At 42.6% G+C, this 26,298-nt stretch overlaps 1 protein-coding gene across 1 annotated transcript in view; it reads right to left on the bottom strand.

Annotated features, from left to right (window-relative positions):
* The window catches only part of LOC138642126 (collagen alpha-4(VI) chain-like), a 303,123-nt gene that overhangs the window by 153,855 nt on the left and 122,970 nt on the right, over positions 1-26,298 (bottom strand). Inside the window, exons 16-19 of the mRNA XM_069730063.1 lie at positions 26,097-26,189; positions 21,066-21,119; positions 4,958-5,029; positions 4,309-4,335 (exon numbers count right to left, since the gene is read on the bottom strand). Of these exons, the coding sequence (XP_069586164.1) occupies positions 4,309-4,335; positions 4,958-5,029; positions 21,066-21,119; positions 26,097-26,189 (246 nt within the window). The remainder of the gene's footprint in view (positions 1-4,308; positions 4,336-4,957; positions 5,030-21,065; positions 21,120-26,096; positions 26,190-26,298) is intronic.

The following is a 26,298-nucleotide window of genomic DNA, read 5'->3' as shown; positions in this document are numbered from 1 at the left end:
GGTCAATGGTCTGGCAATGCTAGAAAAATTACAGATGAAGCGACGATAAAAATTAGCAAAGCCCAGGAATTTCTGCAGACTTTTCAGAGATGTAGGCTGAGTCCAATCCTGGATGGCCTGGACCTTAACCGGATCCATCTCGATAGTAGAAGGGGAAAAGATGAACCCCAAAAATGAAACTTTCTGCACACCGAAGAGACACTTTGATCCCTTCACGAACAAGGAATTAGCACGCAGTACCTGGAAAACCATTCTGACTTGCTTCACATGAGACTCCCAATCATCAGAGAAGATCAAAATGTCATCCAAGTAAACAATCAGGAATTTATCCAGATACTCACGGAAAATGTCATGCATAAAAGACTGAAAAACAGATGGAGCATTGGCAAGTCCGAACGGCATCACCAGATACTCAAAATGACCCTCGGGCGTATTAAATGCCGTTTTCCATTCATCTCCCTGCCTGATTCTCACCAGATTATACGCACCACGAAGATCAATCTTAGTAAACCAACTAGCCCCCTTAATCCGAGCAAACAAGTCAGATATCAATGGCAAGGGATACTGAAACTTAACAGTGATCTTATTAAGAAGGCGGTAATCAATACACGGTCTTAGCGAACCATCCTTTTTGGCTACAAAAAAGAACCCTGCTCCCAATGGTGATGACGATGGGCGAATATGTCCCTTCTCCAGGGATTCTTTCACATAACTGCGCATAGCGGTGTGTTCAGGCACGGACAAATTAAATAAACGACCCTTAGGGAATTTACTACCAGGAATCAAATTGATAGCACAATCACAATTCCTATGCGGAGGTAGGGCATCAGACTTGGGCTCTTCAAATACATCCTGATAATCAGACAAGAACTCTGGGACCTCAGAAGGGGTGGATGGCGAAATAGACAAAAATGGAACATCACCATGTACTCCCTGACAACCCCAGCTGGTTACCGACATAGAGTTCCAATCTAATACTGGATTATGGGTTTGTAGCCATGGCAACCCCAACACGACCACATCATGCAGATTATGCAGTACCAGAAAGCGAATAACTTCCTGATGTGCAGGAGCCATGCACATGGTCAGCTGGGCCCAGTACTGAGGCTTATTCTTGGCCAAAGGTGTAGCATCAATTCCTCTCAACGGAATAGGACACCGCAAAGGCTCCAAGAAAAATCCACAACGTTTAGCATAATCCAAATCCATCAGATTCAGGGCAGCGCCTGAATCCACAAACGCCATGACAGAAAACGATGACAAAGAGCATATCAAGGTAATGGACAGAAGGAATTTGGACTGTACAGTACCAATGACGGCAGAGCTATCGAACCGCCTAGTGCGCTTAGGACAATTAGAAATAGCATGAGTGGAATCACCACAGTAGAAACACAGCCTGTTCAGACGTCTGTGTTCTTGCCGTTCAACTTTAGTCATAGTCCTGTCGCACTGCATAGGCTCAGGTTTACTCTCAGACAATACCGCCAGATGGTGCACAGATTTACGCTCGCGCAAGCGACGACCGATCTGAATGGCCAAGGACATAGACTCATTCAAACCAGCAGGCATAGGAAATCCCACCATGACATCCTTAAGAGCTTCAGAGAGACCCTTTCTGAACCAAGCCGCCAGTGCAGATTCATTCCACAGAGTGAGTACTGACCACTTCCTAAATTTCTGACAATATACTTCTACATCATCCTGACCCTGGCATAAAGCCAGCAAATTTTTCTCAGCCTGATCCACTGAATTAGGCTCATCGTAAAGCAATCCAAGCGCCTGGAAAAACGCATCAACATTACTCAATGCAGGGCCTCCTGGCGCAAGAGAAAACGCCCAGTCCTGTGGGTCGCCGCGCAAAAAAGAAATAATAATCAAAACCTGTTGAATAGGATTACCAGAAGAATGAGGTTTCAAGGCCAGAAATAGCTTACAATTATTTTTGAAGCTCAGGAACTTAGTTCTGTCACCAAAAAACAAATCAGGAATAGGAATTCTTGGTTCTAGCATAGATTTCTGATCAATTGTATCTTGAATCTTTTGTACATTTATAACGAGATTATCCATTGAGGAGCACAGAGCCTGAATATCCATGTCCACAGCTGTGTCCTGAAGCACTCTAATGTCTAGGGGAAAAAAAAAAAAAATGATGTCAGGACTTCTTTTTTCCCTCTATTGAGAATCATTGGTTAGGCTCCTTGTACTGTTATGCTGTGCTATCAGGCAACACAGTGTGCAGTAATCAGCGCACATACAGTGATATGGCAATAACCCAAAAACAATAGAACAAGCTCTGAGACGTGGAATCTCTGCAGACTGCAATACCTGAACCTATCCTCACACAACTAAAAGCAGCAGTGGATTGCGCCTAACACTACCTATGCAACTCGGCACTGCCTCAGGAGCTGACTAGCCTGAAGATAGAAATACAAGCCTGACTTGCCTCAGAGAAATACCCCAAAGGAATAGGCAGCCCCCCACATATAATGACTGTTAGCAAGATGAAAAGACAAAACGTAGGAATGAAATAGATTCAGCAAAGTGAGGCCCGATATTCTAGACAGAGCGAGGATAGCAAAGAGAACTATGCAGTCTACAAAAAACCCTAAAGCAGAACCACGCAAAGGGGGGCAAAAAGACCCACCGTGCCGAACTAACGGCACGGCGGTGCACCCTTTGCGTCTCAGAGCTTCCAGCAAAAGAGAATAGCACAGCTGGACAGAAAAAACGGAAACAAAAACAAAGTAACACTTATCTAGCAGAGCAGCAGGCCACAGGAAAGATGCAGTAGCTCAGATCCAACACTGGAACATTGACAAGGAGCAAGGAAGACAGACTCAGGTGGAGTTAAATAGCAAGGCAGCCAACGAGCTCACCAAAACACCTGAGGGAGGAAGCCCAGAGGCTGCAATACCACTTGTGACCACAGGAGTGAATTCAGCCACAGAATTCACAACATGAGCCCACCTCAAAGTCACGATATGTCAGCTGTTTTGAACAGCTGATATGTGCCCGCAATAGGTGAGGGTGGAATCGCTCTCCACTCACACCTATTAACTAGATAACAAGCGCTTCCGGCCATCCGGCTGGAAATGCGACTCCGTCACATGATCGAGGGTCATCGGTGCGTCGGCATGACAACCAGAGATCTCGATGAGACCTCTATGGTTGTTGAGGCTGGATTGCTGTGAGCGCCACCCATTGGACGGCGCTCATAGCAAGTCTGTAATTCTGCTACATAGAGGTGATCTGAGCATAGCCTCTATGTAGCAGAGCCGATCGAGTTGTGCCAGCTTCCAGTCTCACATGGAGACTATTGAATCATGCCAAAAGTAAAAAAAAAATGTTTTAAAAAATATAAAAAAAATAAAAAAGTATAAAAGTTTAAATCACCCACCTTTCACCCCATTCAAAATAAAACAATACAAAAAAAAATCAAACCTACACATATTTGGAATCGTGACGTTCAGAATCACCAGATCTATCAATACAAAAGGATTAACCTGATCGCTAAATGGCGTAGCAATAAAAAAAAGTCAAAACTCCAGAATTACTTTTTTTGGTCGCTGCAACATTGCATTTAAATGCAATAACGGGAGATCAAAAGAATGTATCTGCATAAAAATAGTATCATTAAAAACGTCAGCTCAGCAAGCAAAAAATAAACCCTCACCTAACCCGAGACGATGAAAAATGGAGACGCTACGGGTATCGGAAAATGGCGCACTTTTTTTTCTTTTTTAGCAAAGTTTGAATTTTTTTTTCACCACTTAGATAAAAAAGAACCTAGACATGTTTGGTGTCTTTGAACTCGTAATGGCCTGGAAAATCCTAATGGCAGGTCAGTTTTCGCATTTTGTGAACCTAGCAAAAAAGCCAAACAAAAAACAAGTGTGGGATTGTACTTTCTTAGCAATTTCACGCATTTGGAATTTTTTTCTCATTTTCTAGTATACCACATGGTAAAATCAATGGTGTTGCTCAAAAGTACAACTCGTCCTGCAAAAAATAAGCCTTCACATGGCCATATTGACGGAATTAAAAACCAAAAAGAAGTATTTACTCTTGAGCAAATCTATCTATTAATGTTGTTGAGTAGACAAGATGAATGTTGTTATGTTCTGAAAAATCTTGCGCCACAATGGGAGGGAGAATTTTAATCTTTGCTATTTGGCCCTACAATTCTATGTAGGCCAACGATACGTACAAAACAAATAAAAATGCAATAAAATATACCAATATAATCAAACCAAATGTCCTGAATTTCAAAATTATTACATCATTTTTAAAAATCTCGTTTCAACTTACTCGATCTCCTCGAAAACCTCTTCCACCCTGAACAGAAAAAGGCAAATTGTTAAAGATACTGCACAAAGTATTAGATGTTATCAACTATAGTTACCAGACATCGCACAGTAGATTGCTTTATTTCATTATTTGCTGATAAAGTGTATCATTTAATTCTACCACAAAATCAGATTCCATGTAGCATATGCATTAACAACTACTTTTGAAAAACGAATCCCAATTCTGCGAGACGCTATTATCAATTATACCGAGTTGTTGTGCGTCATTATAAACCTGCTATGAGTAAACAGTCTAGTGTGTAGTGAAAAAGCGTTAGTATACAGGGGTCGGTTGGACTGGAAGATCCAAACAGTCAATATAGATAATCATCAGAACTCACAAATATGATACAAATGATGCTTATTTTTATTGCAAAATTAATTCACCATGCTGTTGACAATAGCGATGGGTAAAGAGATTGGTTACGTTTTGACCCATCCAGGGTCTTTTTCGAACTTCACTATGTCCAAAAAACAGGTAGATGTGGTGTATCGAACTCTCAGAGCTTCCAACAATCATGTAGCATCTTTATGGGCGTAATGATGGTGTATAAGCGCAGCAAGCGCTATCAGGACACTTCAGCGCTATCAATATATATGTGGACACTTGCCTTTAGCCCTCTAGGTCCTTGACAGCCACTTTCTCCACGAGTCCCATTCAATCCACGTGGGCCTCTCTCACCCTAAAAAATCATATTAAATTAGAAATGACACATATATTCTTGCAGATTATTTTTCCATATTTATAGTATAATTCTACCATCGTAAAACAATTTTTAGATATTCAGTATAATTTACAGTATGTGTGTTTGGTTTGCCAAACCATCTAAAGGCAAATTAATAAGCCAGAAAAAGTTTCTTAACCCCTTAGTGACAGAGCCAATTTGGTACTTAATGACCAGGCCAATTTTTGCAATTCTGACCACTGTCACTTTATGAGGTTATAACTCTGGAACGCTTCAACGGATCCCGCTGATTCTGAGATTGTTTTTTCGTGACATATTGTACTTCATGTTAGTGGTAACATTTCTTCGATATTACTTGCGATTATTTATGAAAAAAACGGAAATATGGCGAAAATTTTTAAAATTTTGCAATTTTCAAACTTTGTATTTTTATGCCCTTAAATCAGAGAGATATGTCATAAAAAATAGTTAATAAATAACATTTCCCACATGTCTACTTTACATCAGCACAATTTTGGAAACAAAATTTTTTTTTGTTAGGGAGTTATAAGGGTTAAAAGTTGACCAGCAATTTCTCATTTTTACAACACCATTTTTTTTTAGGGACCACATCACATTTGAAGTCATTTTGAGGGGTCTATATGATAGAAAATAATGAAGTGTGACATCATTCTAAAAACTACACCCCTCAAGGTTCTCAAAACCACATTCAAGAAGTTTATTAACCCTTTACGTGCTTCACAGGAACTGAAACAATGTGGAAGGAAAAAATGAACATTTAACTTTTTTTTGCAAACATCTTAATTCAGAACCATTTTTTTTATTTTCACAAGTGTAAAAACAGAAATGTAACCATAAATTTTGTTATGCAATTTCTCCTGAACACGCCAATACCCCATATGTGGGGGTAAACCACTGTTAGGGCGCACCGCAGAACTTAGAAGTGAAGGAGCGCCGTTTGACTTTTTCAATGCAGAATTGGCTGGAATTGAGATCGGACACCATGTCACATTTAGAGAGCCCCTGATGTACCTAAACAGTGGAAACTCCCCACAAGTGACACCATTTTGGAAACTAGACCCCTTAAGGAACTTATCTAGATGTGTGGTGAGCACTTTGAACCCCCAAGTGCTTCACAGAAGTTTATAACGTAGAGCCGTGAAAATAAAAAATCGCTTTTGTTTACACAAAAATGATCTTTTTGCCCACAAATTCTTATTTTCACAAGGGTAACAGGAGAAATTAGACCACAAAAGTTGTTGTGCAATTTCTCCTGAGTACGCTGATACCCAATATGTGGGGGTAAACAACTGTTAGGGCGCACCGCAGAGCTTGGAAGAGAAGGAGTGCCGTTTTACTTTTTCAATGTAGAATTGGCTGGAATTGAGATTGGACGCCATGTCGCGTTTGGAGAGCCCCTGATGTGCCTAAACAGTGGAAACCCCCCACAAGTGACACCATTTTGGAAACTAGACCCCTTAAGGAACTTATCTAGATGTGTGGCGAGCACTTTGAACCCCCATGTGCTTCACAGAAGTTTATAACGTAGAGCCGTGAAAAAAAAAATTGCATTTTTTCTACAAAAATGATCTTTTTGCCCACAAATTTTTATTTTCACAAGGGTAACAGGAGAAATTAGACCACAAAAGTTGTTGTGCAATTTCTCCTGAGTACGTCGATACCCAATATGTGGGGGTAAACCACTGTTTGGGCGCACCGCAGAGCTTGGAAGAGAAAGAGTGCCGTTTTACTTTTTCAATGTAGAATTGGCTGGAATTGAGATTGGACGCCATGTCGCGTTTGGAGAGCCCCTGATGTACCTAAACAGTAGAAATCCCCCACAAGTGACCCCATTTTGGAAACTAGACCCCCCATGGAACTTATCTAGATGTGTGGTGAGAACCTTGAATGCCCAAGTGCTTCACAGAAGTTTATAATGCAGAGCCGTGAAAATAAAAAATATTTTTTTTTCCACAAAAAAGATTTTTTAGCCACCAAATTTTTATTTTCACAAGGGTAACAAGAGAAACTGGACCCCAAAAGTTGTTGTCCAATTTGTCCTGAGTATGCTGGTACCCCATATGTGGGGGTAAACCACTGTTTGGGCGCACGGCAGAGCTCGGAAGGAAGGAGCGCCGTTTTGGAATGCAGACTTTGATAGAATGGTCTGCGGGTATTATGTTGCGTTTGCAGAGCCCCTGATGTACCTAACCAGTAGAAACCCTCCACAAGTGACCCCATTTTGGAAACTAGACCCCCCAAGGAACTTATCTAGATGTGTGGTGAGAACTTTGAATGCCCAAGTGCTTCACAGAAGTTTAGAATGCAGAGTCGTGAAAATAAAAAATATTTTTTTTTCCACAAAAAAGATATTGTAGCCCCCAAGTTTTTATTTTCACAAGGGTAACAGGAGAAATTGGACTGCAATAGTTGTTGTCCAATTTATCCTGAGTACGCTGATGCGCCATATGTGGCGGTAAACCACTGTTTGGGCGCACGGCAGAGCTCTGAAGGGAAGGAGCGCCTTTTTGGAATGCAGACTTTGATAGAATGGTCTGTGGGCATTATGTTGCGATTGCAGAGCCCCTGATGTACCTAAACTGTAGTAACCCCCCACAACCACAAGTGACCCCATTTTGGAAACTAGACCCCCCAAGGAACTTATCTAGATGTGTGGTGAGAACTTTGAATGCCCAAGTGCTTCACAGAAGTTTAGAATGCAGAGTCGTGAAAATAAAAAATATTTTTTTTTTCACAAAAAAGATTTTGTAGCCCCCAAGTTTTTATTTTCACAAGGGTAACAAGAGAAATTGGACCCCAGAAGTTGTTGTCCAATTTATCCCGAGTACGCTGATGCCCCATATGTGGGGGTAACCCACTGTTTGGGCGCACGGCAGAGCTCAGAAGGGAGGGAGCACCATTTGACTTTTTGAGCGCAAAATTGGCTGTCGTGTTTGGAGACCCCCTGATGTACCTAAACAGTGGAAACCCCCCAATTCTAGCTCCAACCCTAACCCCAACACACCCCTAACCCTAATCCCAACCTCATCCATAATCCTAATCACTAACCCTAACCATAATCACAACCCTTACCCCAAAACAACCCTAATGTCAACCCTAACCATAACCCTAATCAAAACCCTAAATCCAACACACCCTGTTGTGAATTCTGTGGCTGAGTTCACTTCTGTGGTCACAAGTGGTATTGCAGTCTCTGGGCTTCCTCCCTCAGGTGTTTTGGTGAGCTCGTTAGCTGCCTTGCTATTTAGCTCCACCTGAGTCTGTCTTCCTTGCTCCTTGTCAATGTTCCAGTGTTGGATCTGAGCTACTGCATCTTTCCTTGGGCCTGCTGTTCTGCTAGATAAGTGCTTCTAGTTTGTTTTCTGTTTTTTCTGTCCAGCTTGCTATTAACTTTTGCTGGAAGCTCTGAGAAGCAAAGGGGTGCACCGCCGTGCTGTTAGTTCGGCACGGTGGGTCTTTTTGCCCCTTTGCGTGGTTTTCGTTTTAGGGTTTTTTGTAGACTGCATAGTTCTCTTTGCTATCCTCGCTCTGTCTAGAATATCGGGCCTCACTTTGCTGAATCTATTTCATTCCTACGTTTGTCTTTTCATCTTGCTAACAGTCATTATATGTGGGGGGCTGCCTATTCCTTTGGGGTATTTCTCTGAGGTAAGTCAGGCTTGTATTTCTATCTTCAGGCTAGTCAGCTCCTCAGGCAGTGCCGAGTTGCATAGGTAGTTGTTAGGCGCAATCCACTGCTGCTTATAGTTGTGTGAGGATAGATTAGGTACTGCAGTCTACAGAGATTCCACGTCTCAGAGCTCGTCCTATTGTTTTTTGGTTATTGCCAGATCTCTGTATGTGCGCTGATTACTGCACGCTGTGTTGCCTGATTGCCAGCCATAACAGTACAAGGAGTCACACCAATGATTCCCAATAGAGGGAAAAAAGAAATCCTGACATCATTTTTTTTTCTTAGCTCTGTCTTCAGTCTTTTTTTTCCCCTAGACATTAGAGTGCTTCAGGACACAGTTGTGGACATGGATATTCAGGCTCTGTGCTCCTCAATGGATAATCTCGTTGTAAATGTACAAAAGATTCAAGATACTATTGATCAGAAATCGATGCTAGAACCAAGAATTCCGATTCCTGATTTGTTTTTTGGTGACAGAACTAAGTTCCTGAGCTTCAGAAATAATTGTAAGCTATTTTTGGCCTTGAAACCTCATTCTTCTGGTAATCCTATTCAACAGGTTTTGATTATTATTTCTTTTTTGCGCGGCGACCCACAGGACTGGGCGTTTTCTCTTGCACCAGGAGATTCTGCATTGAGTAATGTTGATGCATTTTTCCTGGCGCTCGGATTGCTTTACGATGAGCCTAATTCAGTGGATCAGGCTGAGAAAAATCTGCTGGCTTTATGCCAGGGTCAGGATGATGTAGAAGTATATTGTCAGAAATTTAGGAAATGGTCAGTACTCACTCTGTGGAATGAATCTGCACTAGCGGCTTTGTTCAGAAAGGGTCTCTCTGAAGCTCTTAAGGATGTAATGGTGGGATTTCCTATGCCTGCTGGTTTGAATGAGTCTATGTCCTTGGCCATTCAGATCGGTCGTCGCTTGCGCGAGCGTAAATCTGTGCACCATCTGGCGGTACTGCCTGAGAGTAAACCTGAGCCTATGCAGTGCGACAGGACTATGACTAAAGTAGAACGGCAAGAACACAGACGTCTGAACAGACTGTGTTTCTATTGTGGTGATTCTACTCATGCTATTTCTAATTGTCCTAAACGCACTAGGCGGTTCGATAGCTCTGCCGTTATTGGTACTGTACAGTCCAAATTCCTTTTGTCCATTACCTTAATGTGCTCTTTGTCATCGTATTCTGTCATGGCGTTTGTGGATTCAGGCGCTGCCCTGAATCTGATGGATTTGGATTATGCTAAACGTTGTGGATTTTTCTTGGAGCCTTTGCGGTGTCCTATTCCGTTGAGAGGAATTGATGCTACACCTTTGGCCAAGAATAAGCCTCAGTACTGGGCCCAGCTGACCATGTGCATGGCTCCTGCACATCAGGAAGTTATTCGCTTTCTGGTACTGCATAATCTGCATGATGTGGTCGTGTTGGGGTTGCCATGGCTACAAACCCATAATCCAGTATTAGATTGGAACTCTATGTCGGTAACCAGCTGGGGTTGTCAGGGAGTACATGGTGATGTTCCATTTTTGTCTATTTCGCCATCCATTCCTTCTGACATCCCAGAGTTCTTGTCGGACTTTCAGGATGTATTTGAAGAGTCCAAGTCTGATGCCCTACCTCCGCATAGGAATTGTGATTGTGCTATCGATTTGATTCCTGGTAGTAAATTCCCTAAGGGTCGTTTATTTAATTTGTCCGTACCTGAACACACCGTTATGCGCAGTTATGTGAAGGAGTCCCTGGAGAAGGGACATATTCGCCCATCGTCGTCACCATTGGGAGCAGGGTTCTTTTTTGTAGCCAAGAAGGATGGTTCGCTAAGACCGTGTATTGATTACCGCCTTCTTAATAAGATCACTGTTAAATTTCAGTATCCCTTGCCATTGATTTCTGACTTGTTTGCTCGGATTAAGGGGGCTAGTTGGTTTACTAAGATTGATCTTCGTGGTGCGTATAATCTGGTGAGAATCAGGCAGGGAGATGAATGGAAAACGGCATTTAATACGCCCGAGGGTCATTTTGAGTATCTGGTGATGCCGTTCGGACTTGCCAATGCTCAATCTGTTTTTCAGTCTTTTATGCATGACATTTTCCGTGAGTATCTGGATAAATTCTTGATTGTTTACTTGGATGACATTTTGATCTTCTCAGATGATTGGGAGTCTCATGTGAAGCAAGTCAGAATGGTTTTCCAGGTACTGCGTGCTAATTCCTTGTTCGTGAAGGGATCAAAGTGTCTCTTCGGTGTGCAGAAAGTTTCATTTTTGGGGTTCATCTTTTCCCCTTCTACTATCGAGATGGATCCGGTTAAGGTTCAGGCCATCCAGGATTGGACTCAGCCGACATCTCTAAAAAGTCTGCAGAAATTCCTGGGCTTTGCTAATTTTTATCGTCGCTTCATCTGTAATTTTTCTAGCATTGCCAGACCATTGACCGATTTGACCAAGAAGGGTGCTGATTTGGTTAATTGGTCTTCTCCTGCCGTGGAAGCTTTTCAGGAGTTGAAGCGTCGTTTTTGCTGTGCCCCTGTGTTGTGTCAACCTGATGTTTCTCTTCCGTTCCAGGTCGAGGTTGATGCTTCTGAGATTGGTGCAGGGGCGGTTTTGTCACAGAGAGGTTCTGGTTGCTCAGTGTTGAAACCATGTGCTTTCTTTTCCAGGAAATTTTCTGCTGCTGAGCGTAATTATGATGTGGGCAACCGAGAGTTGCTGGCCATGAAGTGGGCATTCGAGGAGTGGCGTCATTGGCTTGAGGGTGCTAAGCATCGCGTGGTGGTATTGACTGATCATAAGAACTTGACTTATCTCGAGTCTGCCAAGCGCTTGAATCCTAGACAGGCCCGTTGGTCGTTATTTTTTGCTCGTTTTGATTTTGTGATTTCATACCTTCCGGGCTCTAAAAATGTGAAGGCGGATGCTCTGTCTAGGAGTTTTGTGCCCGACTCTCCGGGGTTATCTGAGCCGGCGAGTATCCTCAAGGAAGGAGTCATTGTGTCTGCCATCTCCCCTGATTTGCGGAGAGTGTTGCAGAAATTTCAGGCTAATAAACCTGATCGTTGTCCGGCCGAGAAACTGTTCGTCCCTGATAGGTGGACTAGTAAAGTTATCTCTGAACTTCATTGTTCGGTGCTGGCCGGTCATCCAGGAATCTTTGGTACCAGGGAGTTGGTTGCTAGATCCTTCTGGTGGCCATCTCTGTCACAGGATGTGCGTGCTTTTGTGCAGTCCTGTGGAATTTGTGCTAGGGCTAAGCCCTGCTGTTCACGTGCCAGTGGGTTGCTTTTGCCCTTGCCGGTCCCGAAGAGGCCTTGGACACATATTTCGATGGATTTCATTTCTGACCTTCCCGTTTCTCAAAAAATGTCGGTCATTTGGGTGGTCTGTGATCGCTTTTCTAAAATGGTCCATCTGGTGCCCTTGGTTAAATTGCCTTCCTCCTCTGATTTGGTGCCTTTGTTCTTCCAGCATGTGGTTCGTTTACATGGCATTCCTGAGAATATTGTTTCTGACAGAGGTTCCCAGTTTGTCTCGAGGTTCTGGCGAGCCTTTTGTGGTAGGATGGGCATTGACCTACCTTTCTCCTCGGCCTTCCATCCTCAGACTAATGGCCAGACCGAACGAACCAATCAGACCTTGGAAACATATCTGAGATGTTTTGTTTCCGCTGACCAGGATGATTGGGTGTCATTTTTGCCGTTGGCTGAGTTCGCCCTTAATAATCGGGCCAGCTCGGCTACCTTGGTCTCTCCATTTTTCTGCAATTCTGGGTTCCATCCTCGTTTCTCTTCAGGACAGGTTGAGTCTTCGGACTGTCCTGGTGTGGATTCTGTGGTGGACAGGTTGCAGCAGATCTGGACTCAGGTAGTGGACAATTTGACCTTGTCCCAGGAGAAGGCTCAGCTTTTCGCTAATCGCAGACGCCGTGTGGGACCCCGACTTCGTGTTGGGGATTTGGTTTGGTTATCTTCTCGTCATATTCCTATGAAGGTTTCCTCTCCTAAATTTAAACCTCGTTTTATTGGTCCGTATAGGATTTCTGAGATTCTCAATCCGGTGTCTTTTCGTCTGACCCTCCCAGACTCCTTTTCCATACATAATGTATTCCATAGGTCGTTGTTGAGGAGATACGTGGCACCTATGGTTCCATCTGTGGAGCCTCCTGCCCCTGTTTTGGTGGAGGGGGAATTGGAGTATATTGTGGAGAAGATTTTGGATTCTCGTGTCTCTAGACGGAAACTCCAGTATCTGGTCAAATGGAAGGGTTATGCTCAGGAAGATAATTCCTGGGTTTTTGCCTCTGATGTCCATGCCCCAGATCTTGTTCGTGCCTTTCATGTGGCTCATCCTGGTCGGCCTGGGGGTTCTGGTGAGGGTTCGGTGACCCCTCCTCAAGGGGGGGGTACTGTTGTGAATTCTGTGGCTGAGTTCACTTCTGTGGTCACAAGTGGTATTGCAGTCTCTGGGCTTCCTCCCTCAGGTGTTTTGGTGAGCTCGTTGGCTGCCTTGCTATTTAGCTCCACCTGAGTCTGTCTTCCTTGCTCCTTGTCAATGTTCCAGTGTTGGATCTGAGCTACTGCATCTTTCCTTGGGCCTGCTGTTCTGCTAGATAAGTGCTTCTAGTTTGTTTTCTGTTTTTTCTGTCCAGCTTGCTATTAACTTTTGCTGGAAGCTCTGAGAAGCAAAGGGGTGCACCGCCGTGCTGTTAGTTCGGCACGGTGGGTCTTTTTGCCCCTTTGCGTGGTTTTCGTTTTAGGGTTTTTTGTAGACTGCATAGTTCTCTTTGCTATCCTCGCTCTGTCTAGAATATCGGGCCTCACTTTGCTGAATCTATTTCATTCCTACGTTTGTCTTTTCATCTTGCTAACAGTCATTATATGTGGGGGGCTGCCTATTCCTTTGGGGTATTTCTCTGAGGTAAGTCAGGCTTGTATTTCTATCTTCAGGCTAGTCAGCTCCTCAGGCAGTGCCGAGTTGCATAGGTAGTTGTTAGGCGCAATCCACTGCTGCTTATAGTTGTGTGAGGATAGATTAGGTACTGCAGTCTACAGAGATTCCACGTCTCAGAGCTCGTCCTATTGTTTTTTGGTTATTGCCAGATCTCTGTATGTGCGCTGATTACTGCACGCTGTGTTGCCTGATTGCCAGCCATAACAACACCCCTAATCCTAATCTCAACCCTAACCTCAAACCTAACCCTAATCCCAATACACCCCTAATCACAACCCTAACCTTAACCCTAATCCCAAACCTAACCCTAATCCCAAGCGTAACCCTAATGCCAACCCTAACCCTAATACCAACCCTAATCCAAACCCTAACCCTAATCCCAGCTCTAACCCTAACTTTAGCCCCAACCCTAGCCCTAACTTTAGCCCCAACCCTAACCCTAGCCCTAGGGCTACTTTCACACTTGCGTCGTTTGGCATTCCGTCGCAATCCGTCGTTTTGGACAAGAAACGGATCCTGCAAATGTGCCCGCAGGATGCGTTTTTTGCCTATAGACTTGTATTGCCGACGGATCGTGACGGATGGCCGCACGTCGCGTCCGTCGTGCACTGGATCAGTTGTGTTTTGGCGGAGCGTCGGCACAAAAAAACGTTCAATGAAACGTTTTTTTGTACGTCGCATCCGCCATTTCTGACCGCGCATGCGTGGCCGTAACTCCGCCCCCTCCTCCCCAGGACATAGATTGGGCAGCGGATGTGTTGAAAAACTACAGCTGCTGCCCACGTTGTGCACAATTTTCACAACGTGCGTCGGTATGTCGGGCCGACGCATTGCGACGGCCCCGTACCGACGTAAGTGTGAAAGAAGCCTAACCCTAAGTTTAGCCCCAACCCTAACCCTAAATTTAGCCCCAACCCTAACCCTAAATTTAGCCCCAACCCTAGCCCTACCCCTAACCTAACCCTACCCCTACCCCTAACCTAACCCTACCCCTAACCCTACCCCTAACCCTACCCCTAACCCTACCCCTAACCTAACCCTAACCCTACCCCTAACCCTACCCCTAACCCTACCCCTAACCCTAACCCTACCCCTAACCCTAACCTAACCCTACCCCTAACCCTAACCCTAACCTAACCCTACCCCTAACCCTACCCCTAACCTAACCCTAACCTAACCCTAACCCTAACCCTAACCCTACCCCTAACACTAACCTAACCCTACCCCTAACCCTAACCTAACCCTACCCCTAACCCTACCCCTAACCCTACCCCTAACCTAACCCTAACCTAACCCTACCCCTAACCCTAACCCTACCCCTAACCCTAACCCTACCCCTAACCCTAACCCTAACCCTACCCCTAATTTTAGCCCCAACTGCTGTTCTCCTGCCGGCCGGCAGATGGAGACAGATGGCGGGCGCACTGGGCATGCGTCCGCCATGTTCTGCTGCCGGCGGCCAGGAGGAGCAGCAAGAGGATCCAGGGACCTAGGTGAGTATGCTAGGGTCCCCGAATCCCCCTATTTCTCTGTCCTCTGATGTGCGATCACATCAGAGGACAGAGAATTACACTTTACTTTTTTTTTTTTTTTTTGCGGTCGCCGGTAAACAGTTAATTACCGGCGATCGCAAAACAGGGGTCGGTAATACCGACCCCGATCGTGCTCTTTGGGGTCTCGGCTACCCCCGGCAGCCGAGACCCCAAAGATTCTCCCGGTGCCGGCCGGCGGGCGCACTGCGCATGCGCCCCCCATTTTGAAGATGGCGGCGCCCACCGGGAAACACGAGGAGCATCGGGGGAGCTAAGTGAGTATTGGGGGGCCACCTGGGACCCCTTTTCTCTGTCCTCCGATGTGCGATCACATCGGAGGACAGAGAAATTAAAAAGAGATCGCTTTTTTTTTTTTTTTGCGATCGCCGGTAAACGGTTAATTACCGGCGATCGCAAATGCGGGGTGGGTTAAAAACCCCCCGAATCATGTTCTCTGGGGTCTCGGCTACCCTCGGCAGCCGAGACCCCGGAGAAAATCGGCCTCTGGGGGGCGCTATGGACTTTTTCCACAGCGCCGTTAATTAACGGCGCTGTGGTTTAAGTACCCTTAGCGGCCGCCGTTAAAAGGCGTATCGGCGGTCGCTAAGTGTAATCTGCCCTTCAGGACCCCACATCTCTGAAAAGAGGGTAGATTTAGCAATCATTTTCAATGATCGAAAGGGACAGTATGAAGGATTCTTATCTTGTCATGCCATTGCACTATTGCTGTACTGAGAAACCATTATATGCCTTATAGCTACATAATGGCATCATTATTTGTTGCTTTTCTTCATGTGATCTGCAGTCTGTATTTGCACTGCAATGTTTTGTTTGCATCATTCCTCTGTTATGATATCACTATGTGCATTATCCTTGTCCGAGAATATCCCCATGCATTTTAGTTTTGTGCTATGATATAGTAACATAGTAATATAGTAACATAGTTAGTAAGGCCGAAAAAAGACATTTGTCCATCCAGTTCAGCCTATATTCCATCATAATAAATCCCCAGATCTACGTCCTTCTACAGAACCTAATTGTATGATACAATATTGTTCTGCTCCAGGAAGACATCCAGGCCTCTCTTGAACCCCTCGACTGAGTTCGCCATCACCACCTCCTCAGGCAAGCAATTCCAGATTCTCACTGCCCTAACAGTAAAGAATCCTCTTCTATGTTGGTGGAAAAACCTTCTCTCCTCCAGACGCAAAGAATGCCCCCTTGTGCCCGTCACCTTCCTTGGTATAAACAGATCCTCAGCGAGATATTTGTATTGTCCCCTTATATACTTATACATGGTTATTAGATCGCCCCTCAGTCGTCTTTTTTCTAGACTAAATAATCCTAATTTCGCTAATCTATCTGGGTATTGTAGTTCTCCCATCCCCTTTATTAATTTTGTTGCCCTCCTTTGTACTCTCTCTAGTTCCATTATATCCTTCCTGAGCACCGGTGCCCAAAACTGGACACAGTACTCCATGTGCGGTCTAACTAGGGATTTGTACAGAGGCAGTATAATGCTCTCATCATGTGTATCCAGACCTCTTTTAATGCACCCCATGATCCTGTTTGCCTTGGCAGCTGCTGCCTGGCACTGGCTGCTCCAGGTAAGTTTATCATTAACTAGGATCCCCAAGTCCTTCTCCCTGTCAGATTTACCCAGTGGTTTCCCATTCAGTGTGTAATGGTGACATTGATTCCTTCTTCCCATGTGTATAACCTTACATTTATCATTGTTAAACCTCATCTGCCACCTTTCAGCCCAAGTTTCCAACTTATCCAGATCCATCTGTAGCAGAATACTATCTTCTCTTGTATTAACTGCTTTACATAGTTTTGTATCATCTGCAAATATCGATATTTTACTGTGTAGACCTTCTACCATATCATTAATGAATATGTTGAAGAGAACAGGTCCCAATACTGACCCCTGTGGTACCCCACTGGTCACAGCGACCCAGTTAGAGACTATACCATTTATAACCACACTCTGCTTTCTATCACTAAGCCAGTTACTAACCCATTTACACACAATTTCCCCCAGACCAAGCATTCTCATTTTGTGTACCAACCTCTTGTGCGGCACGGTATCAAACGCTTTGGAAAAATCGAGATATACCACGTCCAATGACTCACCGTGGTCCAGCTTATAGCTTACCTCTTCATAAAAACTGATTAGATTGGTTTGACAGGAGCGATTTCTCATAAACCCATGCTGATATGGAGTTAAACAGTTATTCTCATTGAGATAATCCAGAATAACATCCCTCAGAAACCCTTCAAATATTTTACCAACAATAGAGGTTAGACTTACTGGCCTATAATTTCCAGGTTCACTTTTAGAGCCCTTTTTGAATATTGGCACCACATTTGCTATGCGCCAATCCTGCGGAACAGACCCTGTCACTATAGAGTCCCTAAAAATAAGAAATAATGGTTTATCTATTACATTACTTAGTTCTCTTAGTACTCGTGGGTGTATGCCATCCGGACCCGGAGATTTATCTATTTTAATCTTATTTAGCCGGTTTCGCACCTCTTCTTGGGTTAGATTGGTGACCCTTAATATAGGGTTTTCATTGTTTCTTGGGATTTCACCTAGCATTTCATTTTCCACCATGAATACCGTGGAGAAGAAGGTGTTTAATATGTTAGCTTTTTCCTCGTCATCTACAACCATTCTTTCCTCACTATTTTTTAAGGGGCCTACATTTTCAGTTTTTATTCTTTTACTATTGATATAGTTGAAGAACAGTTTGGGATTAGTTTTACTCTCCTTAGCAATGTGCTTCTCTGTTTCCTTTTTGGTAGCTTTAATTAGTTTTTTAGATAAAGTATTTTTCTCCCTATAGTTTTTTAGAGCTTCAATGGTGCCATCCTGCTTTAGTAGTGCAAATGCTTTCTTTTTACTGTTAATTGCCTGTCTTACTTCTTTGTTTAGCCACATTGGGTTTTTCCTATTTCTAGTCCTTTTATTCCCACAAGGTATAAACCGCTTACACTGCCTATTTAGGATGTTCTTAAACATTTCCCATTTATTATCTGTATTCTTATTTCTGAGGATATTGTCCCAGTCTAACAGATTAAGGGCATCTCTAAGCTGGTCAAACTTTGCCTTCCTAAAGTTCAGTGTTTTTGTGACTCCCTGACAAGTCCCCCTAGTGAAAGACAGGTGAAACTGTACAATATTGTGGTCGCTATTTCCTAGATGCCCGACCACCTGCAGATTTGTTATTCTGTCAGGTCTATTAGATAGTATTAGGTCTAAAAGTGCTGCTCCTCTGGTTGGATTCTGCACCAATTGTGAAAGATAATTTTTCTTGGTTATTAGCAGAAACCTGTTGCCTTTATGGGTTTCACAGGTTTCTGTTTCCCAGTTAATATCCGGGTAGTTAAAGTCCCCCATAACCAGGACCTCATTATGGGTTGCAGCTTCATCTATCTGCTTTAGAAGTAGACTTTCCATGGTTTCTGTTATATTTGGGGGTTTGTAACAGACCCCAATGAGAATTTTGTTACCATTTTTCCCTCCATGAATTTCAACCCATATGGACTCGACATCCTCATTTCCTTCGCTAATATCCTCCCTTAAAGTGGACTTTAGACAAGACTTTACATAGAGACAAACCCATCCTCCTCTCCGATTTTTACGATCCTTTCTAAACAGACTGTAACCCTGTAAGTTAACTGCCCAGTCATAGCTTTCATCTAACCATGTCTCGGTTATTCCCACTATGTCAAAGTTACCTGTAGATATTTCTGCTTCTAGTTCTTCCATCTTGTTTGTCAGGCTTCTGGCGTTTGCGAGCATGCAGTTTAGAGGATTTTGTTTTGTTCCAATCTCCTCGCTGTGGATTGTTTTAGAAATGTTCTTACCTCCCTTCTGAGTATGTTTTCCTGGATCTTCTTTGTTCAAGTCTAATGTTTTTCTTCCCGTCCCCTCTTCTTCTAGTTTAACGCCCTCCTGATGAGTGTAGCGAGTCTTCTGGCGAATGTGTGTTTCCCAGGTTTGTTGAGGTGTAGTCCGTCTCTGGCGAGGAGTCCATCGTACAAGTAATTCACACCGTGGTCCAGGAATCCGAATCCTTGTTGTCTGCACCATCGTCTTAGCCAGTTGTTTGCATCAAGGATCCTGTTCCATCTCCTGGTGCCATGCCCATCTACTGGAAGGATAGAAGAAAAAACTACCTGTGCATCCAGTTCCTTTACTTTCTTCCCCAACTCTTCAAAGTCTTTGCAGATTGTCGGTAGGTCCTTCCTTGCCGTGTCATTGGTGCCAACATGTATCAGAAGAAATGGGTGGACGTCCTTGGAGTTGAAGAGCTTTGGTATCCTATTGGTCACATCCTTGATCATCGCACCTGGAAGGCAGCATACTTCTCTTGCAGTTATGTCCGGTCTGCAGATGGCTGCTTCTGTGCCTCTCAGTAGTGAGTCTCCCACCACCACCACTCTTCGTTGCTTCTTGGCTGTACTTTTTGCTGTCACTTGTTGCTGTGTGCCCTTTTCTTTTTTGCTTGCTGGTATTGCTTCATCCTTAGGTGTGCCATCTTCATCCTCTACAAAGATTTGATATCGGTTCTTCAGTTGTGTGGTAGGTGCATGGTCCTTTTACTGTGAAATTTCTGTACAATTAATCCGCTGTAATTTCATTGCGTGGTTTATTCCTTTACTGCGACATCATCACTATATGAATTATCTCTATACACCCATGTGCACACTATTTTACTAATGTGTATCACTGTGTGCATGATTCCTGTGTTGTAACTATTTACTTTGCAGTGTGTATTATTTCTCTGATGTGACATGACTCTGGACATTATATATTTTGATATCTCTATGTGCATTATTCCTGTGAACTAAAGAAAGACTTTTGCCACAGAATGGAGACCAAAATGAACATAAGCTTTTATAGTTCACAATCAGGTGCTAAAACTTGTCATTTAAAGCTCTGCTATGGGAACGCATGGCTCCTGTCAATATTGGTCTCAGGGTGCTGATGTATCAAGGTAATGATTTAAGGGCATAAATGTCAAATGTGTTAGTCCACCAACCACTTTACCAATACTGGGCAAAGCTTTTTATCTGCCAAAAACGTCTTTACCATATGGTCTCCATCATTCATGCATAGGAGAATGAAGCCTGCATGTTCATTACTTTGCAATACTTACTACCTTTTATTAAATCTACTGGTTCCCAGTGATTAGTAATCAGTTATTATGCTTTGCTTATATAGCTCTATCATATTCTGCAGCCCTTTATATACATTATTATCGCTGTCCTTGGTGGGGCTCAAAATCTAGATTCCCTATTAGTATGTCTTTGGAATGTGGGAGGAAATCCATGTAAACACTGGGAGAACATACAAACTCTGTGCAGATGTTGTCCTTGGGATTAGAACTCAGGACCCCAGCACTGCAAGGCTGCAGTGCTAACTACTGAGCCACCATGCTGCCCAATCTGCACTTTGAATAAATATATTGAAATGGTAATAATCGCCATAAATTCTGTCTTGCTTCAGATGCATTCTATTTACTGAACCCAAAGCTAGTAGTAGTTTCATCAAGGATCACGTATCCAATTTATGGTTTGTTCCTAACAGTTTTAGAAAGAAAGAGTATGTAGATCATTTTAGTTCTGTTTTAAACCATGCCGTTATGGAAATATGTCCCAGAGTATAAGAGTTCTTATTTTCCAAACAAATGTCAAATGCAATTATTCAACTGCTTTGTTTTTTTAAATGCAAAAACTATGCTTAACACATGCTGGAAGGGATGTGAAATGTCATGATAATTCAGAGCAAAGTGCTCAAATGTTTACTAGCATTTCTGCTCTCAATCCATTTTGATTACTTACCATCCCACCTTCTTCCCCTGGATGTCCTTGAGAGCCCCTGGAACCAGGCCTTCCCTAGTTACAGAAAAATAAATTATATTAAAAAAACCTTTACAGTCTAACAATGAATCGGTCTTTAGAATTAACTGTTTGGGCTACAGGTGACTGTTTAACGATAATAGAAAATGGACTGCTTCCCTCAGACTTTTTATTTAGGGCTATAGGCTAAACAAAAACTATTGAAAATTTGGCGTTATATACCGCAGAGGTAGTATACTTGTGTTCTCATATTCTTTTAACTTGGGGCAAAAAAATGCAAATAGTTTATAATATAATAAAAAATACAATTAGAGCCCTGTAGTGTATGAGTAATAAAGTATAAGATGTTAAGGATTTTGGAAGTTGTGCGTAACCTAAGCTGCTGGTATTGTATGCAATAAAGGAGTGCAGTTCAGAGGATCGTTTGTTTGCAAATCGTTTTGAAGTATTCTTACTTCTTCAGGAGAATGATATAGTTGTACAAAGCATCAAGAAAAGATCTTAAAAAGTGTGACAAAATGTTTTTAGAATAAACTGCATTGTTACTATTTACTGAACTGGACTCATTTGTTGGGCACTATACCAGAAGTGCAGGATACCCACAAGTCTCTAAATACCTAAATACAATTTTGGTTCTGCCAACCTGTGGGGCTGCCACAGCTGGAATCCTTAGTGTTGTTCAGATTCTGCATTTATTTATATAATTAAAAAAAAAGCATGGGACCCCTCTATTTTAGATAAACAGCCAAGATAAAGCTGACAGCTAAGGGATGGCGCCTGCAGCTGTCTGTTTTAGCTTGGCTGGGTATCAAAAATGGGGGGACCTCAAATTATTATTTATTTTTTATTTAAATACACTGTGGCTGCAGCAACTGCAGGGTGTCGCGCTGCACTCTGTGAGACCCGGCTTCTGGGAACTGAGGTGACCTCAGTAAGTATATCTGAATTCACAATGCCCAGTTCTGATGAGGGCATGGCCACTGTGAACTTAAATAACCTTACCATAAGGTCACCTGAGTTCATAGCAGCTGGTTCTCATGCTCTGCAGCGCTAGTGCTGGATTGATGAATGACCATGAGTCCGGCACTCCGGCATTCATCAGTCCGGCATTCGAGCTACTGTGAGAACTGGTGGCTGTGAACTCAGGTCACTTTAAAGGTTACCAGAGTTCACATCCACAAGGTCTCCTGGCAGCTGCCCAGAAAATTTTGAAGGACATTTTAAGGTTACATGTGTTTCCAGCTGTTGGAAAACCTGGAGGCTGTGAACAAAGATTACCTTGGGTGTGTACTTTACTATATTTAATATATAAAAAAATGAAAAAACGGCATTGAGCCCCCGGTAATTTTCATAACCAGCTGAGGGAAAGCCGACTGCTGGAGTCAGATGTTAATATTCGGGGAAGGGACCAATTGAATAAAGGTTACCAGGCTATCAATATCAGCTCACAGCTGTTTGCTTAGCATTTACTGGTTATTATAGGGGAGACTGCACCAAAAAATAATGTGGGGCCCCCTAACAGCAATGGACTGATATTAATAGCCTAAGAAGGGGCCACGGATATTGGTCCCCTTTCAGACTAACAACATCAGCCCTTAGCAGCCCCAGAAGTGGTGCAACCATAAGAGCCTCACTCTTCCCACTTCCCCTGATGTGGTGGTAAGTGGGGTAATAGGATTGGGGTTGAAGTCAGCTTTGCAATGTCAACTGACATCAAGCCCAGGGTTTAGTAATGGAGAGGCGTCTATAAGACACCACCATTACTAACTCCATAGTCAAATTTACAAAAAGCAATAGTGAGACTAATCTACACTGTACGACACCCTCAGGGGAAACAGATACCATCAGCTATGGAGGGTTACCATTATTAAAACTTAACCTTTAATGAGGATAGCCTAAAATATAAGAACCCAACGAACAAATACAAAAGTGCCCAAAATAACCAGTGCTCAAAAAATATAAAAGAATGGAACGGTTTCACCATTCAAGACGGACACTTGCATCTTTCTCAGCCAGTGAGGCTATGATGAGTAACAGTCCAGGGGAAAAAACAACGGGCTGCCAGTTGTATGTTTTTGTGGCGCGATTGTATGGGACTGTTTCCGTGTGGGCTTCATTTTTTGAAGTTCCCTCTTGTTGGGAGCAATGGCCCAATATGGACTGTATTGATGCTTCGTTTATATATATATATATATATTATGTAAATCTTGGATTCAAAATGTATTATCATGCTTCATGTAAATTTGTATTTTGTAGACTTTGCATCAGCATTTAATTACCTATTGTTCCTTTGGTAACAGTATGCTCCATGTGTTTGCTATGTCGCTTTTACTCATGAGTAATTTTGCTCTGATGTATATCGGTACAACTTAGATTTGATGGGAATGTCCTTCTATGGACGATCAATGGGCCCTTGTCCTTTTCATCCCGGTCCCTATGTGTCATTCATTTGCCCTCCTCTTTGTTTATTCCCTTTTTCTGTTGCGGCCCCATATATGATCGTAATGATCGCTTGTGTATCCGCTGCATCCGCTGCTCCTCTCTGGCCTTTTACTTCTCCTAGGTTTCTATGCGGACCGCCGGTTTGTTTACCGGCGCGTGCGCATTGGAACAGTGTGGGCAGAGACGTCTGCCCACTTGTAGCGGCCTTTTTCCTCTGCGCAGGCGCTAGCGGTTTCATTTCTCTTTACCGCATTCATCTCCGGCCGCACAACCATATGACTTCCGGTTCCGGTTCAGGGCGGCACACATGTCGGCGTTTACCGATCACCGCAGTTGATATATAAGGACGTTACTTATGATGGTGAGTACTTCCCCTGACAAAGCGGTCCTTGGAACCGCGACACGCGTTGGGATCTCCTGCCTGACGATCCCGTTCTACTTTTGGCTGCTTGGTTACCATCCTTATTGTAGGTGACTTGTGGGTAACCGGGTACATACTGCCCAATGCTGGGTTTTACTGCACTCAGGATTTTCTTGGCTTTTACTTTTGCCTGCGGATAGCATGGGGTTTGCTGTAGCATCACGCCTCTTATGGTTATTGCATTAGCGTCTGTACTTATACCAGCATTCTAGCGGGGGTTATGTTTTCTATCCCCTGCCCCACTCTGGGATTATTTGTGGTTGCGCTAGGTTCAGCATTGATATATGCTTTTATACCCTGCTGGGCTTCCGCGGTGTGATATTGGCATACCTTTATGTGCAGCATGCAGTGTATCTCTGTTATTTGTGCAGCCATTATTCATGCATACATTTTTTGAATGGGTCTGATGGGGGAGTTGTTTGGTATTTTCTGTATTTTAAATGTTTTTAAATCATTGTATCACCAATAAAGTTGTTCCTTTTGATATTTATTATGGGTGGCGTGCAGAATGTTTTGTAGTGGCTTCTTTTTCTTCTGTTTGAGCAGGAAGGAAAGTTTTTATTTCAAATAAAGGACTTTGTTTATTTCAGTTAAAGAAATTTACTCTGTCTCTGTCATTATTAAATTTGACTATAGGATTAGTAATGGGGGTGACTGATAGACCCCTCTCCATTACTAACTCCTAGGCTTGATGTCAGCAAACATAAAACGGCTGACATCAATCCCACAGCTATTAGTGTACCCTCACCCATCCCCTGCAGACTGTGAGCCCTCGCAGGCAGGGTCCTTCCTCCTTATGTACCTGTTTGCCTTGTTTTTTGCTCATGTTTAATGTATTTGTCTACATTGCCCCGTATTCACATGTAAAGCGCCATGGAATAAATGGCGCTATAAAAATGTATAATAATAATAATAATATTATCACACTTGCCACCGAATCAGGGCAAGTGAGAAGAACTAGGCAAATCGTCATAATTGGTGCCTTTTCTGGGATGGCTGCAGGCTTCTACTTTTAAGCTGGTCCAATATCCATGGTCTCTTCCCAGTATGAGAATACCAGCCCCCAGCTAACCGCTTTAGATTGCTTGGTTATCAAAAATAGGGATGGATCCATGTTGTTTTGTAAAATTATTTATTTAAATAATCTAAAAAAAAACGGCATGGGGACCCCCCTTCTATTTTTAATAACCGGAGAAGATAACCAGTCTATCAAAAACAAAGGGGACCACGCATCTTTTTTTTTTACATTTTTTTAAACCAGCCAATTACAAAAATGAAAACAAAGATATTTGTCATGTCGAGAAGTGCATAAATTGTTCTTGTTTATTTGACTGATTGGTTTATTGCAAAAATATTGCTAGTAAACCTAATTTGCAATTCAGTTAAATAATTGTGATTGTAAAGCTATGTTTTTTTGATTGTATGTTTCATACAGATTTGTCTGAAATATAAGAATACGATCATAGAAAAAAAAGGAAACTAAAAGTAGAAATTATGAAAATTACTTTTTATTTATTTTTTGGCGAGTTTTGTTTGTTGTTTATTTATTGTTGAAATACAGAAAAGAAAGCCCAGAAAATTTTACTAAAAAAAGGTTAGAAATAAGCCACAAAGAGTCAAGAATACAGTTTACAGAAGATAAATAACATGCAATATGATGTATTTTCACTGAAGGAGCATGTTAGATTTTCTTTTAAAATGTATTGTTTAGATTTATTGCAGATTATTGGAAATATTAACAAGCCTAAAAAAATGAACTAACAAGGTAAAAAAAAAAATAATAATAATAAATCCACTTTATATTCTTTTTACTTTGTAACAATGGTGAATGCAGATGGACAATAGAATTTTAATATCAAAAATAGTCTTGGTAGTGAAGTCAGATGACTTTACGTGCTACATATCTCTATCCAAAATTTGTGTTGAATTCTATGAAGACAAGGGCTCATGTAAATGGACTTTTCACATGTCAAAGTTTCCATATTATATGTCAAAGTTTCCATAATATTTTGTGGAAAAAAAATTCATGCGCCATCACATCTCATGTTATGGAGGCGTTCTCCTAGAGAATATTTGCAGTATAAATTACAATGGTGTGTTTAAGGGTGTGCTAATTGGAAAAAATTATTATATGCGCAATCTTTTCTTACCTTTATTCCCGAAGGACCATGAGGACCACGTAGACCATCTTGCCCTAGGCATTTACATATCACATTACAGCATTTTCTTTCAGCAACTGTGTCCTATTCAAAGGTACAATTCCATAAAAATATACAAAACATTAAGCAACACAAACAGAAAGAAGATTTCTGAAAAATTTGTTAAAAGGTGATATCATTTTGTGTTTCAGCT

The sequence above is a fragment of the Ranitomeya imitator genome, chromosome 6 (genome assembly GCF_032444005.1).
Source record: "Ranitomeya imitator isolate aRanImi1 chromosome 6, aRanImi1.pri, whole genome shotgun sequence".
NCBI classification, from domain to species: Eukaryota; Metazoa; Chordata; class Amphibia; order Anura; family Dendrobatidae; genus Ranitomeya; species Ranitomeya imitator.
The sequence above is the reverse complement of the archived record's forward strand: the minus strand, read 5'-3'. Positions and strand labels throughout refer to the sequence as shown.